The 17,995-nt window shown below is 35.9% G+C and overlaps 2 protein-coding genes across 5 annotated transcripts in view; one reads left to right on the top strand and one right to left on the bottom strand.

The window, feature by feature from the left end:
- The first annotated feature begins 39 nt into the window (after nucleotides 1-39).
- Nucleotides 40-8,983, top strand: zdhhc6 (zDHHC palmitoyltransferase 6). The gene is made up of 11 exons (XM_079595504.1): nucleotides 40-177; nucleotides 1,768-2,290; nucleotides 2,847-2,938; nucleotides 3,508-3,667; nucleotides 4,475-4,636; nucleotides 4,805-4,858; nucleotides 5,954-6,121; nucleotides 6,225-6,266; nucleotides 6,351-6,496; nucleotides 8,050-8,096; nucleotides 8,192-8,983. Exons 2-11 carry the CDS (start codon nucleotides 2,024-2,026, stop codon nucleotides 8,290-8,292), a joined length of 1,239 nt encoding a protein of 412 aa, XP_079451630.1. The 5' UTR covers nucleotides 40-177; nucleotides 1,768-2,023; the 3' UTR covers nucleotides 8,293-8,983.
- Nucleotides 8,796-17,995, bottom strand: part of acsl5 (acyl-CoA synthetase long chain family member 5) — a 13,801-nt gene continuing 4,601 nt past the window's right edge. For 2 of the 4 annotated variants that reach the window (XM_079595500.1, XM_079595501.1), the window contains exons 3-22: nucleotides 17,812-17,991; nucleotides 16,451-16,559; nucleotides 16,191-16,255; nucleotides 15,992-16,093; nucleotides 15,607-15,706; nucleotides 13,858-14,036; nucleotides 13,700-13,732; nucleotides 13,562-13,613; nucleotides 13,336-13,409; nucleotides 13,170-13,247; nucleotides 12,860-12,994; nucleotides 12,055-12,189; nucleotides 11,868-11,963; nucleotides 11,583-11,655; nucleotides 11,421-11,509; nucleotides 11,228-11,344; nucleotides 10,008-10,151; nucleotides 9,818-9,919; nucleotides 9,561-9,632; nucleotides 8,799-9,353 (exon numbers count right to left, since the gene is read on the bottom strand). In XM_079595500.1, coding sequence (XP_079451626.1) covers nucleotides 9,216-9,353; nucleotides 9,561-9,632; nucleotides 9,818-9,919; nucleotides 10,008-10,151; nucleotides 11,228-11,344; nucleotides 11,421-11,509; nucleotides 11,583-11,655; nucleotides 11,868-11,963; nucleotides 12,055-12,189; nucleotides 12,860-12,994; nucleotides 13,170-13,247; nucleotides 13,336-13,409; nucleotides 13,562-13,613; nucleotides 13,700-13,732; nucleotides 13,858-14,036; nucleotides 15,607-15,706; nucleotides 15,992-16,093; nucleotides 16,191-16,255; nucleotides 16,451-16,559; nucleotides 17,812-17,967 — 2,049 coding nt within the window. In that variant the 5' untranslated portion in view covers nucleotides 17,968-17,991 and the 3' untranslated portion in view covers nucleotides 8,799-9,215. Of the gene's footprint in view, nucleotides 9,354-9,560; nucleotides 9,633-9,817; nucleotides 9,920-10,007; nucleotides 10,152-11,227; nucleotides 11,345-11,420; nucleotides 11,510-11,582; nucleotides 11,656-11,867; nucleotides 11,964-12,054; nucleotides 12,190-12,859; nucleotides 12,995-13,169; nucleotides 13,248-13,335; nucleotides 13,410-13,561; nucleotides 13,614-13,699; nucleotides 13,733-13,857; nucleotides 14,037-15,606; nucleotides 15,707-15,991; nucleotides 16,094-16,190; nucleotides 16,256-16,450; nucleotides 16,560-16,639; nucleotides 16,742-17,811; nucleotides 17,992-17,995 lie in introns of those variants that run through there. The other 2 variants (XM_079595502.1, XM_079595503.1) reach the window with 2 other exon arrangements.

Below are 17,995 nucleotides of genomic sequence, written 5' to 3'. Positions count from 1 at the left end.
TGTGGTGTGAATCGCGCGTGTTACTGTATTATCTTCCTCGTTGAATTATGTTTTAATTATTTTAAAAACGATTCCATCTCTAACACTGTTACAGGCGTTAAATAGCAAGTTCACTGATTCATATGCAGCGTGACTGCCGGTTTTTCTTGGACACTGATCGCACGAGGAAATGTCGAGGTAACGTATGAGTTAACGATTCATTTTTCATTTTCAAAACAACCTGTTCAGTAATCAAATATATAAAAATACATATTGTTGCCATCATAATGAAATATATCACACATCATCTATGTCTCTATTAGTAATCAAAGTATGTGTCATTGATTTAAAAGGTCTGATATCTGTATTTGGCAATAAAGCTAAGTTAATTTCTTAATTTAGACGATATTTTCTATATAACGTAACGTTATGTGTTTATATTTTACTGCAATATAATGAATTAAATTTAGTGGACTCTAGAATCAGATTGACTTTTAACGGGATATTAGTAATCGATCTCCACCGATTCAGTTCACGCAGTCTGACACTCAGTGTAGCTACGTTACGTTAACTGGGTGAAGTTTCTTCAGGTGTTGGGCAGTTAAAATATTTTTCGGTAACAGTGTCATTGTTACGTTACATGTAGTTACTATAGTAATAACTATAAATTATGCGTAATTAATTACATGCAACTAACCCTAAACCAAACCAAACCCATATCTTAACCTTATAGTAAATAACCCTACTTAATACAGTGTTACAAAGACGCCTTAAAATAAAGTGTAACCCTTTTTTTCTTTTATTTGTTTGATTGTTTAACCACATTCTATAGTGAAAAATCAGAGGCCGTAAGTTTAACCTTAATGATGTAATACACAGACAGTAGTAGCATAGAAGCAAAGCTTTGGGTGTGACATGGGAAAACAAGGTGTGAAGCCATTGAAGCACAATAATTGACATGATGTAACATTAACCATTGCATTCTCTTTATAGTCCTGATTCTTTTTACCCCTGCTTTATGTTATAATGACATTAGTAAACAAACTGGGCTTAGTATTTTGACGTAGAGATAGTGAGGTAGAACACAAATGGATGAGGGTAGTATAATTGCTTTTTTTGTGATGTGTAGGCATAGACTTGTTTTTTAAATTTAAAAAAGTATAAAAAGTATTTTTAATATGAACAATTTCACATTTGATTTTCACATTGCATTTGAATAAAACAACGGATTCAATGAGAAGTATGGACGTTTCAACATAATGTATATTCAGTGACAAAGTAGGCACAGTGTTGTCATTAAAATGTTGTTTAAGTTGTAGAATAACATAAGCATATTTTAGATAGATAGATAGACACACAGACACACACACACACAGACACAAAGATAGATAGATAGATAGATAGATAGATAGATAGATAGATAGATAGATAGATAGATAGATAGATCGACAGGTAGATAGATCGACAGGTAGATAGATCGACAGGTAGATAGATCGACAGGTAGATAGATAGATAGATAGATAGATAGATAGATAGATAGATAGATAGATAGATAGATAGATAGATAGATAGATAGATAGATAGATAGATAGACAGATAGATAGACAGACAGACAGACAGACAGACAGACAGACAGACAGACAGAATTAGATCCTGTATTCATTTATGTTATACAGAATGAATGTTAACTGTGGTATTTTGGTTTAAACTATGGTTACAATGGTAACATTTAGTGTAAGGTGAGACTTCCTCTTCCATAATTAATTTCTTCAACTACCTTCTCTTCAGATGGATGGCTTGGCTTTAGCTCAAGGATAGGGTGATCAGGGGATTAGTACGGAAGGATGCCACACGCTGACCGAGTCTGGAACTCTAGGAAACGGCTGGTGACAGGTGACGTAGCCGATCAATGGTTGTTTCGGAGGAGACAGAAAAGATGCCCATTGACCTCTTTAAATCATTGCAATAAACCAAGACAACACGCCTGACTACTTCACAGCTGTTAAATTGAGGACCTTAAAGACACTAAAATCCAACAAAAAAAATGAATATTCTGTCTGCTGTAATTGTGTTTGAGAACCTCCATGAGGTCAAAAGGCTTTTCCACTGGGGTCCAATCATCGCTCTGACGGTCATTGGTATGTGCTCCACCATGGCCATACTAGACTCCATAATCTGGTACTGGCCACTGGACACCACTGGAGGCAGCATTAACTTTATCATGCTCATTAACTGGACTGTCCTCATTCTGTACAACTACTTTAATGCCATGTTTGTCGGCCCTGGTTACATTCCTCTGGGGTGGAAACCGGTAAGTCTATTTTGAGGTGTTTTCAGAAGATTACATTTTTTTACTGATCTTTCAAAAAAAGAAAATATTACTGACCCCAAACTTTTTAAAGGGTTAGTTCACCCAAAAATGACAATTCTGTCAGTAATTAATCACCCTCATGTTGTTCCAACCCAAGACTTTTGTTCATCTTCGGAACACAAATTAAGATATTTTTTATGAAATCTGAGAGCTGTCTCACTCCTTAACAGGCTTCTATGTAATTTAATTATGCCGGCCCAGAAAGTTAGTAAAGACATCGTTAAAATAGTCCAAGTGACTACAGTGGCTCAACCTTAAGTTTATCAAGCGACGAGAATACTTTTTGTGCGCAAAAAACAACAAAAATGAAGTCTTACGGGGTTGGAACAACATGAGTAATTACTGACAGAATTTATGGGTGAACTAATAACCCTTTAACAATAGTGTATGCAAAGATTTTAAAGCATGTGCTTGTATGATATGGTCTTGTTTTCTGAAGGTTTCTGAAATCAGCATGTCTAATATGACTTATGTTGTTGTCTGTGTTTTCTAACAGGAGAATCAACAAGAAATAATGTACTTACAGTTCTGTAAATTGTGCCAAGGCTATAAAGCCCCAAGGTCACATCACTGTCGCAAGTGTAACAGGTAGATTTGTCAAAAAAAAAACCTGACTGGTTTCTTTTAATACGGATGCATTTTAAAGTTGAAGTGTGTCATTTTTATGATATATATTTTAAACCAATGGCTCAATCCATGGTGTGAGTTTGGGGCGGGAGGGACTAATAATATTTTTTTCTGACATAAATTACATACTTCAGCTTTAAAGGGACAGTTCACCTAAAAATGTAAAGTTATGTCATCATTTACTCACCCTCATGTTGTTCCACACTTGCATGACTTTCTTCTGTTGTTGTTTTTGTAGTTGTGGTGGTGGTGGTGGTGGTGGTGGTGGTGGTGGTGGTGGTGGTGGTGGTTTATACAGTGAAAGTCAATTGTGCCCTATGTTGTTTGGACCCTAACATTCTCGAAAATATTCATACAGGTTTGGAACATTATGAGGGTGAGTAAATGATGACTGAGTGTTTATGTGACTGAAATTTCATTTTTGGGTGAACTATCCCTTGAAGGACTCATTTGTGTTGTGTATTTTTGACTAAATTAAATTTGTGCTTTATTCAAATTCATATTTAACATAAAATGGCTCCTTCCCTCAGGTGTGTGATGAAAATGGATCATCATTGTCCCTGGATCAACAACTGCTGTGGTCAATTGAATCATGCGTACTTCACCAGTTTCCTCCTGCTCGCTCCACTGGGCTGCTTGCATGCCGCGCTAATATTTATCATGACTACGTACACTCAACTTTATGATCGGGTGAGAGTTTTTTCGCATTGTTCTTCTTATTTTTGATGTAACTCATTTTAATAACAATCAATAGCTGTAGCATGGACACAAACACATGTAAAATATTACCTAGGCTAAGCTAAGATGAGCTTCTGCTGAAATGTTCATACGACTAAAGGCCCATTCACACCTAGAACGATAGCCATGAAGATAACTATAACGATAACTATATTAGCATCCACACCAGCGATAACTTTCTGATTATTCTGTCTGTCTGTTGCTTTAAATCCTCAGTATTTTTAAAGCAGGATGAATTCAATATTTTTATGCTTCAATGTCTGTAAAAAAGTGATTCGAACAATATTGTTCCTCTGTGTCATTGTTGTTATAGTTGTGGTATGAATTTTGCTATTCTTTTATTTTTAGAACTATATCTTTAGCTTTATTGTTATAGTTATCATCCTCAGTGTGAACGGGCCGTAAAGGAATAGTTAACTTTAAAATGTAAATTCTGTCATCATTTACTCACCCTCAAGTTCATAGTTTTAAGATATTTTGAAGATTGTCATTAACCAGACAATTGATGGACACCATTGACTTCCATAGTAGGAAACAAATACTATTCAAATACTATTCGCAGACGTCAACTATTCAGTCTGGTTACCAACATTCTTCAAAATATCTTCCTTTGTGTTCGGCAGAAGAAAGAAATTCATACAGGTTTGAAACAACTTGAGAGTGAGTAAATGATAACTGAATTTTCATTTTGATGTGAACTATTCCTTTAAAACTCGGACTGAGTATTTTTACATGGATTTTCCATTTTCTTGGATTTAGATCTCATTTGGTTGGAGCTCAGTGAAGATTGACATGAGCGCTGCTCGCCACATCCACCATCCCATCATGCCTTTCAGCATTGCGGCATTTGCTGCCACTCTTTTTGCACTGGGACTGGCGCTGGGTACCACTATTGCTGTTGGGATGTTGTTTTTTATTCAGGTAGGTAACCATTTTTATGGATATATTGAATGGGCTGCACTTCCTTCCCTCACGTTCTTATTTTCTTTCCCACCAAATTAACGAAGGTCTAATTAATCTATGGTTTCCTTGTGAGGATGTTTCTCATACAAGTTTAATTTGATCAGCAATTTTCTCTTTTTCTTTTAGATGAAGGTGATTCTTCGGAACAAAACCTCAATAGAAGCATGGATTGAGGAGAAAGTAAGCTTGTCTACAGTACGCTTATCTGCTAAATGAGGTGAACTAATCCAATATCCCTCCTCTAATCCAACACTTTTCAGTAGTTCTCTTTTAAAGACTTCCCTGAACTGTGAGCGCTTGGTGTCATCAACATCTACTTAATGACACAAAGAGGTGCTGATAGTCTTTGACCAGAATCTAGACTGCTGGAAAGCAATATAAACTACTGTTCAATATAGACTACTGGTCTGAATTTTTGGTACATGATCCTTCAGAAATCATTATAATATGCTGATTTGGTGCTCAAGAAACATTTTTTATTATTATCAATGTTTAAAACAGTTGTGCTGCTTAATATTTTTGTGGAAGCCATGATAAAATGTTTTGAGGAAAGTTCAAAGGAACCACATTTGCAATATTTTCTTGTAACAATGTAAAATTCTTGATTTTTTTCATGCATCTTTGCTGAATAAAAGTATCTTAAAGATAATCTTACAGACCACACTTTTGAATGGTATTGTAGTTTTTAAAATCATTCAGAAATTGTGTTTAAATAATTGTCTATGCAAATTCATGACTTTCTAAAAGATATTCAGGTAATAAAAAGTTCAAACAAACTCTTTATTAAAAAAATCACCGGACTACATAAAAAGAACTACATAAAAATTCTGAAATGTTCTTGAAATGAAAAATATATGCTGTATTTCTTTAGGTTTGGGGGATATATATTTGATCCTGTCATTTTAACTTTTTCCCGCCATTTTAATCTCCTTTCATCGTTTTTTCAGTTCACTTAAATTGTCCTGCAGTGTGAGAAATTGAGAAAAAAGGTTTTAGATACTAAAATTCATAAGGTAATAATAATGACTAAATAATAAAATAAAATAGCCTAATCCTAAAAATAGTTTTTAGTTGAGTTTAGCATGATGCACAAACAATATTTCATGTTGACTTCTCAAATGCACATATAGGAACATTCACACTGTGTATTAATTTGTTCTTTGTGACTATATGATACCTTATGGAGGTATAGGACATAAGATTAGTGTTACCACCTCTGAATTCAGCAGGTCCTGTGGGTTTATTACATTAAAGCAAGAATATCTTTGTTCCCAGGCCAAAGACAGAATCCAATACTACCAAACAGGTGAAGACTTCATCTTCCCCTATGACCTGGGCAGCCGATGGGAGAACTTCAAGCAGGTGTTCACATGGTCTGGTACCCCCATGGGAGATGGAATCGAATGGCCTGTGCATGAGAAGTGTAACCAGTATACTCTAACCGTATGTGCTCAGCATAATCGTTCATTCTTTAGGTATCATAATACAATCATATACAGCTCTATAGCTCAGTTTGTAATGATAATTCTGTTTCTTCTTTATTCAGATTGAGCAGCTGAAGCAAAAACATGATAAACGCCAGAGGAGTGTGAGTATTGCTGTAATCACTTTCAAACACAAGAGGGCAGTATTTACTAAAGGACTGACACAATAATGACTGTGTGATTTGTAGGTTGAGTACAGAGTGGTGGAGGACTACAATGGAGCTTGTTGCCCTTTGGGAAAGGGGCTAAACACTTTCTTTAGGACACCTTGTACAGAGGAACCCAGAATCAAACTCATAAAGGGGGAGACCATCTTTGCTACAAGAGGAACCAAGTGAGCCATCATTTATAGTTATTTTAATGGTCCAGATCTTCCAGTGGGGACAGTTGAAATATAAATGTTAAAGGGATAGTTCACCCAAAAATGACAATTTTGTCAGTAAGTACTCACCCTCATGTCGTTCCAAACATGTAAGACTTTCATTCATCTTCGGAACACAAAGAAAGATATTTTTGATGAAATCTGAGAGCTTTCTGTCCCTCCTAGACAACTACGCAACTACCACTTTGATAGTTCATAAAGTGATCATAAAACTAATCCATATGAATTAAGTGGATAAATCCAAATTATCTGAACAGACTCAGTTGCTTTATATAATGAACAGATTTAAAGCTCAAGCATATTCGCTTTGATGTGCGAGAACCAATGAGGTTCACTCTCGTGTGTTTTCGCAGCAACCAATGAGGTTCGTTCTCACGCATCAAGCAGCCAGGTTAGGATGATCTTCTGTTTATGTTTGCTGATCGATGTTTATATGTAAATAAAAACTTAAAAAATCTCACTCTGTATATAAAGCGATCATGTCTCTTCAGAAAATTTGGACAAAACCACTCAATTCAAATGGATTAGTTTTACAATCTCTTTATGAACTTTGAAGTATCAAAGTGTTAGTTGCGTAGCTGTCAACGGAGGGACAGAAAGCTCTCAGATTTGATCAAAAAGATCTTCATTTGTGTTCCGAAGATGAACGAAAGTCTTGCAGGTTTGGAACGACATGAGGGTGAATAATTATGAACAGAATTTTAGGGTGTTCATTTTTTTGGGTGAACTATCCCTTTAACTGTTTATCTCACATGCTATTAGACCAGCATGTTATAATATATATATATATATATATTTCTGGCAGTTTTTAATTACATTTTTATAATATAATATTATTTAGCATGGATGCATTTTATAAGTGACAGTAAAGACATTTTTAATGTAAAAATATATATATTTATCAAAGAATCTTAAAAAATTATGGTCTCCACCAAAATATTTAGCAGCATGACTGTTTTCAACTTTGATCATTTTATAATTGTTTCTTGAGCAGAAAATCAGCATATTAGAATGATTTCTGAAAGATCATGTGACACTGAAGGCTGCTGAAATTTCAGCTTTGCATCACAGGAATAAATAACATTTTACATTATATTTTAAATTGAAAAAAAAAAATCACAATACTACTGTTTTTACTGTATTGTTAATCAAATAAATGCCGCCTTAGTGAGCATAAGATACTTTGGTAACACTTAACATACATTTGTCACAGTTTTTATTCGTCTTTGTTAAATGTTAGTTAATAACAATGCAACTGTTCATTATTCCTTTATGTAAACTTGGGTCCAATATTTGACACATAATTTATTAGTAAATGTTGGGATTAACATGAACTAAGATTAATAAATGCTTTAGAAGTATTTTTCATCGTTAGTTCATGTTAACTAAAGTAGTTAACTAATGTTAACAAATTAGTTCTTATTGTAAAGTGTTATCAAGACTTTTTACAAAAACATTCACAAACTGTACAGTATATTGATAAATATGCTGTTGTTAATCAACAGGTGGTGGATGTATGGGGACAAAGTTCTGAATGAGGACCAGGTTAAAGGTAAAGTTTTTTAAAAAATCAAAAATTGTATTATATGATCAGTAATGAAATGTGATTCATAAGTTTCATGTGTGAAATGATATCTCTCCCTATAGCTGGAGATCGTATAAGGGGATGGTTTCCACGCCGATGTGTCGAGAAGTGTCTCTATGACTCAGCGAATAATTTGACAAGTGAAGAAAAGAAAGAGCAATGATACAGAATTGTACATTTCACTGCTCGCTTTGGACCTAATATTATGGCCTAAACCCTGCTCAGATGCAAATATATTTCTGATTCTTTTGTAAAGCTGTTCAATGTCACCAGCGCTAAGTGTTGAAGCAAATTAATACTGACACCCCAAAGTTTTTAACTCGTGTAACTTAATATTTCATTTCTAAAGAACAGCTGCCAGAGAAACTGGCAAATGAGAAAGAAATTAGTTGTGTGTGTTTTTTTTTGTTTTTATGGAATTGGGGCATATGGCAGAATTTTCTTTAAAGGGGGTTATTAAGATGTTTACTTGAGACTTATTTCTTCTTGCCTTTCTCTTTCGCTTGCTCTTGTACGTTGATGCTCGCACTGATTATGCAAAGCCTTTTTTCCAGTTGTAACAAATTATCTAAGTTGTTTATATAGTTAAAATAATTGTATTTTTATTTTTGATGGCTTTTTTTGTATGTCAACCTTGCTGCAGTTTTCAGAAACAAATAAACAACCATGATCTGTAAAATAATTTTCTTAATTTTATTTCCTTCGTATTTTCAATGGAAAACAACAACAAAATTAGTTTCTACTCCACAAAGCACCTATATGTAAATATAATTATTTGTTTCATTGACGTATATTAATGTTTTCACATTTTCTTCTTTGGTAAAAAATAAATTAACATTCTTTCGATATTCATTAAATCTTGTAAGGCCGTTTGTACATTTGTTTTATAATAATATATTCAGAAAAAGCATGTATTTCTTTTTGACAGACAATGAAAGTATCACGGGCACATATTATAGAGAAGGTTGATGCAATGCAATGCTAATAACATATTTTAATCGTTGAGCAAATATAAAAACATAACACAAACAGCACTCATAAATATGTGAACCCGGGTTACGCCACACAGGATATCCCCAGCTTTTTTTAGTGCATGTTAGCATAAAGACTCTCAATCTGAACTTGGAAGAATTTAATGAGATCTGCCCGTTTGGCTTTCAGTGTTGGAGTGAGAAGACCGTTTTCTATAGTGAACATGTCGGGATGCAGGTACAGGTCTTTTACCTTGAAGAAAAGAGAACAAACCAATATTAGCCATGTGGTTTTCTTTTAGTTTAATGGGGGGAAATGCATAAAAAAACTTTCCACAGTCTTGTCTTTTTTACAATGATTTTATGCTATATCCATGTACCGCATATGGCCTATATACATAGAAGTGTCTTAACATTGATAGTTGCTAATAATAGCCTAATGAATCATAAAAGTGCTTACTTGTTCAAAGGACTTCAGCCCAGCTCCACGTCCCAACTTGTTGAGGTCAGAGATAATTGCTTTCTTGAGTTCCTAAAAAAATATGAAGTTTATTGAGCACTTGCTGTATGATATACATGTTTAAACGTATAATGTAAATATTTTGGAAGTGTTGCACAAGTAAGCTAGCAGAAATCCTTCAGATTTCTTATGTATTATACATATACAGAAGTCTTATGTATTTTCAAAGTTAAAGTATGTAACTTCACAAAGCATACCTGATTTTTACATAGCTCCTCTAGTGAACCTTTCACTCCCAGTTTTTCTGCAAAACCTGGCAATATTTCAGGGTCTGGCACCACTATGGCCACCAAAGAGGACTGGACACATTAAATTAATGATATTAGGCTACATAATACTAACAAATGAAAGACCAGCCATTTTTATCATCAGAAAAAGCAAGGTTACCTGTAAACTGTCACCATGCACAAACACTTGGGCGACTGGAGCGCTTCGAATGTAAACGTTTTCAATTTTTTCTGGTGCAATGTATTCACCTTGGGCCAGTTTGAAGATATTCTTCTTCCTGTCAATTATCTTCAACACTCCACTCTGATAAAGTGAACACAAAAAAATAACTTGCACATTAAAATGACATATTTTTACTCTTTCTTACAAACACACTACCATTAAAAGGTTAGGAATCAGTAAGATGTATTAATGTTTTTGAAAGAAGTCTCTTATTCTCAACAAGCCTGCATTTATTTGATAAAAAAAAATGTAATGTGAATTATTAATACAATTTAAAATAACTTACTTCAGTATTCAGTCACATGACCCTTCAGAAATCATTCTAATATGCTGATTTGGTGCACAAAAACATTTCTTATTATTATCATCAATGTTGAAAACAGTTGTGTTGCTTAATGTTTTGTGGAAACTGTGTTAAATTTTTCATGGATTATTTTATTAAACAATTATGTTTAAACAAACAGCATTATTTAAATTGAAATCTTTTGTAACATTATGAATGTCTTCACTGTCACTTCTGATCAATTTAATGCATAATTGCTTAATAAAATTGCTTACTGACCCTAAACTTTTGAAAAGTTGTGTTTATTAATGTATTTTAGAGAAAATCAGGGTCATTAATTATTTCTTTGAGTTTACTGGCATGATATTATTTCAAATTAAATGCAATAAGATTAAGACTCTTCTTTCAATTTAAAATGCATCATTGCCTTTACGCATTGGATATGTTAACTTGACTAATGAAGTAAAGGGACTAGTGGTCATAACGGCTATTTGATAGCATGAAGCTAAAGATTAGGTACATATTGTATTCACCTTTGCATTTTGTGATTTTGACTACCTGCTGATATCATAACATAATAGGTCTATACATTCCTGTCCTTCCAAGTTGCATTATTTAAAGGGGTCTTGACATGAGAAATCAAATTTGCCTTGATCTTTTAGCATATAAGAGGTATTTGTACTATTGAAACATTCTGCAAGTTTCATTAAAATGTCCTCATAAACAAAGGTTCCTCTTCAAGGTTCCTCTTCAAGGGACATATTAAAATAATTTAAAAAATCCATGTCAAGACCCCCTTAAGAAAGAGAATCTTAAAAAGTAACAATATAAAAGATAAATATCATCATATTTCCTTCTAAAAGAGGGATCTCACAGGCAGCCATTTGCCGATATCTCCAGTGTGCAGCCATCCATCTTTGTCCAAAGCCTCTGCTGTCTTTTCTGGGTCATTGAGATATCCGATGAACACATTCTTCCCTTTGACGCAAACCTGAAAAGAAATACCAAAGCTATGAGAGGTTTTAATTACATATTGGTTTATGATTTATAAAATGCTGTTCCATTACCTCTCCTTCACCGTTGGATGCAAAGTAATTCATTTCGTCCACGTCAACCAGTTTGACAATATTACATGGAATAGGAACTCCAACGTGCCCTGAAATCAATTGAAATCAGTGCGCAGTGATGTTTAGTAAAAAAATTATAATAATTCAGTCACAGGAACCAACCAGTATTCCAATCTCCGGGTATGGTGAAAGAGCAGGCCGCAGTGCATTCAGTCTGGCCGTATGCCTCAAATATCTGGAAGCAGGCCAGGAATAAAGGGGTCAGAACTGGGTCACTGTGACACCAGATCAATACACACACATACACACCCTTCTTTGACAGTGCCCATGTTTAGTACGTACACGGTAAAGCACAACTGCATCATATTCTCTTTAGAATTCAAGCTAAAACAGAAGTCATATATTCATTGGATTTTGGTGTCATACTCCCATTTCTTCCTTTCATACCTGGCACCCGAGGCTTGCCCGAAGAAAAGTGAGAACAGATGGAGAAATGGGAGCGGCCCCCGTCACCATCACCCTCACGCGGCCCCCTAGAGACTCCTGCAGAAAATATGTCAGAAGTTTTCAGAACCATTCCTCCACTCTTCCCCAATACATTCAAAAACCCTCCCAACTAGTCTGTTGGGCATACCTGCACTTTGTGAAAGATGAGTTTGTCCCAAATGCTGTCATTCCTGATAATGCCCTGCTCAACCTCTGCACATTTCCTACCAATGGCAAAGTTCAGAAGCCATTTCTTAAATGGAGTCTTGGCCCCACTCTGAACCTGAGAAGGCAGCAAAAAGTGGACAATAAAAGACGTTTAGAGCATTTTATTAAAAAGCATACAAGTGTACCCCAAACTATTAAGTGTTGAACCATGCTGGGTAACACATCCAACATGTTTGCACTATGGAGGTGAATGAAACCTCAAATTGTGTGACAGTAAAAATTATCTCTTTAATGTAAGTGTGAGTTTAGACTATGCAATAAATGATAAGCTGCAGGACATTTTGTTGATTGGCTGGTTTATTTTACTGCTGTGTCCACACACTTCTTTTATTAGTCCATAATCTGAGTACTGCAAGGTAATCACATTTTTATTTGACCTTAAATTATTAGCATTAAGCATTAACCTTAAAACATTAGCATTTAGTAACACATACATATATTTAGTTAGTTACTCAATACCTTAAATTATAATAAAAATAAGTTAATGAATTGGTTGAATGAGCAATTCAATTAGTCATTCCTGGATTATTCAGTGTTTTCAATGATAAAGTTACTTTTCACCATCTACTGGTATAATGTAACTTGCAAAATGAGCCACTAAAAAACTCCTAAGTTTTATCTTCATAATTACATACACACGATTAAGTGCATGGATTGTGGCCCATCTATAAAACATTATACCAGGCCATGTACATTTGGCAACGTAGCTTTATGTAGCTTCAAACCTTGTCATAAACACGATTCAGAAGACGTGGAACCACTGGGAATACAGTGGGCTGCAGAGCTTTCATGTCGTCTGGAAGAAGTCTGATATCACCTTGGAAAAACCCAACTCTTCCCCCTACACCGTACAGCACTGTCTGATACACATAGACAAGAACAAGCAAGCATGACTTCAGTGTTCTTCTTCTGCAAAAGAAATCCATCTATGTCATTTATAAAATATTCTAGTACATGACATTGAACATTTGAAAGTTCTTCAACAGTATTTCATCAAAGATGACGGTGAGAGTCAGATATGAAGGAGCGGCTTACCTGTACAACTCTTTCAAACATGTGCGCCAGCGGCAAAAACGAGATAGACACGTCGGATGGAACGGGAACAAAAACGCTCTGAAGAAACATGGGTAAGGCATCCAACATTAAAAATCTACAATCCCATAGAGACTAAAAATCATGTAGCCATCACTGTATACAGCACCTCAAAGGTCCTAACCACGCCGGATGCATCTGATACCACATTTTCATGGGTCAGCATGGCTCCCTTTGGATCCCCTGAAGCAGAGAATGGAGAATTAAAGCTCATACACTTAGAACTCACCACAATATTTACTAGTGGTGGAACAACACTGACTTCACAGATATAAATGTGGCCTGTTGTGTTTTGTGGTCATGAAGCAGAATAGAAGAAACTGCATCACACTTACCTGTGGTTCCACTGGTAAAGCAAATAATACTTAGGTCTTCTGGCTTTGGTGGCTGGAAAAAAAATTCAAAGCACATTGAGTTTGTCAAATACATTAATAAAATACTATTACTAAGTTCATAATTAACCCATTACTTACAACAGGCCTGCGATGGTTGTTCTTTCCCAAGGCCTAAAAAAGCACAAATGGTTTTAAAAAATATATTGTGTTCTGGGACATTGAAAGATATCAGAGCCTTTAATATTTTGTTCTATTGTTTTATTATTTATATTGATCAGAGAGCGCTGTCAGTGTACCTCTACATCTTTCAGAGACAGGATGTCCACACCACTCTTAGAGCCTCTATCAATCAATGCGGCATCATAGGGGTCCAAGAGGATGATGGTCTTCAAAACGTCTGTGAGTTTTTTCTCACAGTTTTCTAGCAGCGTTTCTGCTTTATCCTGCTTATCGCATATCACTGTGGATATCTTTGCTGCAGAGAGAAATAAATTATTTATCAAGGTCCAATGTAGCACACAATTAATGTGGCATTAAATACTAAGAGTTGGGTTCAGTAATTTCAGATGTTGTTGTTGTTGTTGTTTAAGAAATTAATACTTTTTTTCAGCAAAGATGGATTTATTTGATCAAAAGTGACAGGAAATTCATTTATAATGTTACAAAAAGATTTCTATTTTTTTGTAATGCTCTTCGTTTGAACTTGAAAGAATCCTGAAAGCTGTTTTCAACATTGATAATGCTGAAATTTTTCTTGACCACAAAATCAGCATATTAGGATGATTTCAGAGGGATCATGTGACACTGAAGGCTGCTGAAAATCTTTGCCATCACAGGAATAAATAAATGAAAACAAAAAAACGTGATATTACTGTCACGTGTGGCTGCAATAATCGCATGACAATAAGGTATAAACATAAGCAGTCTTTAATAAATGCGACTAGGAACAAGAAGGAGAATACAAGGAATCAAAATCATAGAAAATACAACCACGTAAAAACAACTGGACAAAGAGCTCGGAGAATACACAAGGTTAGATAATCAACAGAACATGAAACAGGTGCGCAACTTAATCAGTAACCATGGGAACACAGGCAAACAGTAACAGAACAAAACCAAACTATGTTTACACGACAATGATGTACTAAAAACTGAATGTTTTTTCACCTACAGACAACAACGTTGTTAAAGCAAACCCATTCATATGATCAGTAAAAATGACTAAAACCGCTGTATTATGCATGGAAGTTGGCCAGTATATGCCCAAAAAAAAAAACACTATACACCTATAGACTTGCACTTTAAAACCTGTTTTCAAAAGTTTGCGTTTTCAGGCCACCAAAACGCTGATGGCAAACGGCATTAATGGCAAAAATGTACAAAAAGTTCTCCATTTTTAGTTGAAAATGGTGTCATGTAAACAGCCCATAAAACACAGATAAACTGAACGTAACTAAAATATAATTCTGACAATTACTGATTTTATTGTATTTTTAATCTAATTAATGCAACCTTGGTGACCATAAGAGACTTTTTTCAAAAATGAAAACAAAATCATACCCTCCTCAAACTTTGGACCGGTAGTGTATATGTAGCAATAATATACGGTAGCAATATTCTTAATTAATGATAAGTTTAAGGATGACAATTGTAATTTGCACCTAGTAGCACCAAACAGGCTGCTACAGGTTTCCCCCAAACTGTTGACATGTTGACATTGTCAGATTATTGAAACAAACACAGCAAAGTTATAAACGCTTAGCTCCACAGAGCCACAGAATTTTCAAAAATATCAACCTACAAATGGCTTACATTTGTCTCTGCTTATTAAACTTTCTATTTCATTAGAGAAATAGAAAACAAGTTCTATAATTATATAAAGGTAAACAAAGCAGCTTGAACTCCGGGTAGGAAAAGCAAGGTCACTAAGTTCACTAAAAGTCTTCTTCTGAAAGATTATAAGTCAGCGGTTCAGCAGGTGTGATCCTTAAAGCTGCTTTGACCAACACCTCTAATGAAGCATACAAGCAAGCAGGCTTAAGTACCTCTATTAATGATGAACACAAGAGCCTCAGGTCCCAAGGTGTCGTAAAGAGGCACTGCCACCATGGAATAGGTATAGCAGGCCAGCTCTGAGATAATCCACTGAAAAGAGGGAAGAGAGGTTAGTATATGTACAGTACACAGTGTCACTAGTGCATTACAGTATAGCCTTGTTTTACTGACTGTTATTTTGCCACATATGTTTTATGGTGTTTATAGCATAGATGAAAATAAACAAGCCTTATCTTATGCAGTTTTACCTTTCAGTTGAATTTATCTTGTTTTAAGAGGGTTAGATATTTTTAAAGTGAAAATAAGACAATAATACTGATGTTTTGCAGTATGATATATTGCCATTTTAATTGATATTTAGACTCATTATGTCACCTCTGGCCGGTTCTGGGCGAAGATACCAATAAATGATTCTTGTGATGGCTTTTGGCCACGGTGGAGAAGTCCAGACCCCAAGAACTCAGCTCTGTCTGAAACCTGAGACAATCAGAGGCAAGGATTGGAACAAAGACGTGAGTTGTCCTCCCTCATTAATTGTGGGCAAATAGATTCTGTTTGTGGCTGGTACAAATACCTGTTTGTATTTAAGCCACTGATAAGGTTGCCCCTTCTTTCTGTACCCCAAGCATGGTCCATTTCCTACATGGTAAAGATCAGAACACAGATCATGTTAAAGTGAGTGGATGCACCAGGAATGTGAACTAACCATAGACTGTAAAAAAATAGGAACTAACACATGTATAGCTATCTTGAACGCAGTGCTTAATTTCATTTCTAAAGAAAGAATATCAATGTTCTGTGACGCTGTACATTTTTACCCTAATGACATCTTACCTGAGACACGTAGTCCTCTTTGAAAAACCTCATATAGAGTTTTGGCATCCTCATACAAGTACGAGATCAAGTTGTCATCTTTCAAAAGTGCTGTTTTTCTAGCACCATTCTGTAAATAAAAATTGCCAGATATTAAACCATTATTTATAAACCATAAATAAAAATAAATAAAAAATCAGACACAAGAACCTCATGAAGTGATACAGGACACATATAGTACAGTACACATAACATTGTCACATTCTCACTTGGTTTATGTTCATAGGACTCTTAGTTTGTAATGTATGTTCTTGTTTCCTGTTTTTAGTTCTCGTTTCCTTTATTACCTTGTTTCTCATCATGAGCTAGTTTGTTTCCATGGTTACAGATTACGTTCACCTGTTTCTAGTTTAGTTCCTCATTATGTCTGTTTATTTACTCAGTGAAGGATTAAAACATCAGTTCCCTTTTTCGTTTGATGGTCCAGATCCACGCCTGCCATGAACTCTCAATTAGTGTAAATGTCCCGGAGACATATCTAGCCTGTTGCCATATCTGTCATCCTTCATCTCCACTGGTTCCACCCAGCTCCCTGGTTCTGCCCCTCCATCAGCTCCATTGGTTCCCTGGCTCTGCCTCTCCACTGTACCAGTTTTCACAGGCTTCATCTGAGCCTCCAGCTTGACTGTGCGATCATGGTCTCCAGGCCAGCCCATCCCACTGTGATCAAATGACTCTTGGCCACAGTTCAGTCCTTATGACCCTCCAGCTCCACTACAGTCTTTCAACCCCATAACTCCGCCTTGGCCCTTTGACTCATCTGCTTTGCTGTGGCTCATCGTTCCCTCCGGCTTCACCGTGGACTTCCAGGGTCCCTCGTTTCTTCAGCTCCACCTTGGTCTGCTGGCTCCTCCATGGACTTCCAGGCCTTTGGCTGTGACTGGGCCCTCCACCCCTTCGACTCCATTGGGGTCCTCCATCTTCCCTGGCTTCACCTTGTCCCTCACTCCCACCAGCTCCACCTCGGTCTTCTAAGCCCATGGCTCATCCTTGGTCCTCCAATCCTCTGGCTCCACCTTAGTCCTCTAAGCCTGTGCCGTCATCCTGGTTCTCAATCCCTCTTGTTCCACATTGTTCATGGCTTTTTCTCTTGGCTTCCAGTGCACATTCCAAATACTGATCTTATTAAAAAGTCACACTTGAATGCTAATGCTTTAACTACTTTTACATGTGCAGCTTTATTCACAAAACTAAACTGGTACAGTTCCAGTTGGACTAAAGCATTTACGAGATGTTTTAAAAAGACAAATTATTGATTTATAATATATTATATTGCTTTAAAAGTGCATATTAACGTTCAACTGACAAATGAATGCACTCACCGCTACGCCCACAGTCTGCTGGTTGAGGTCTGTGGGTGGCTGCAGTGGTTTCGGCCTGGTGTTGAGATGGACCAGGGCTACAGCTGCGAGGCTGAACAGAAACACCAGTCCTGAAGTGGACAGCGGGGTAAAAAGGAACTCTAACAAGAACTGCATAATGTACTGGGTCTGTTGGAGCAGCTGA

The sequence above is a fragment of the Phoxinus phoxinus genome (assembly GCF_949152265.1).
Source record: "Phoxinus phoxinus genome assembly, chromosome: 21".
In the NCBI taxonomy this organism is placed as follows: Eukaryota; Metazoa; Chordata; class Actinopteri; order Cypriniformes; family Leuciscidae; genus Phoxinus; species Phoxinus phoxinus.
The sequence above is the reverse complement of the archived record's forward strand: the minus strand, read 5'-3'. Positions and strand labels throughout refer to the sequence as shown.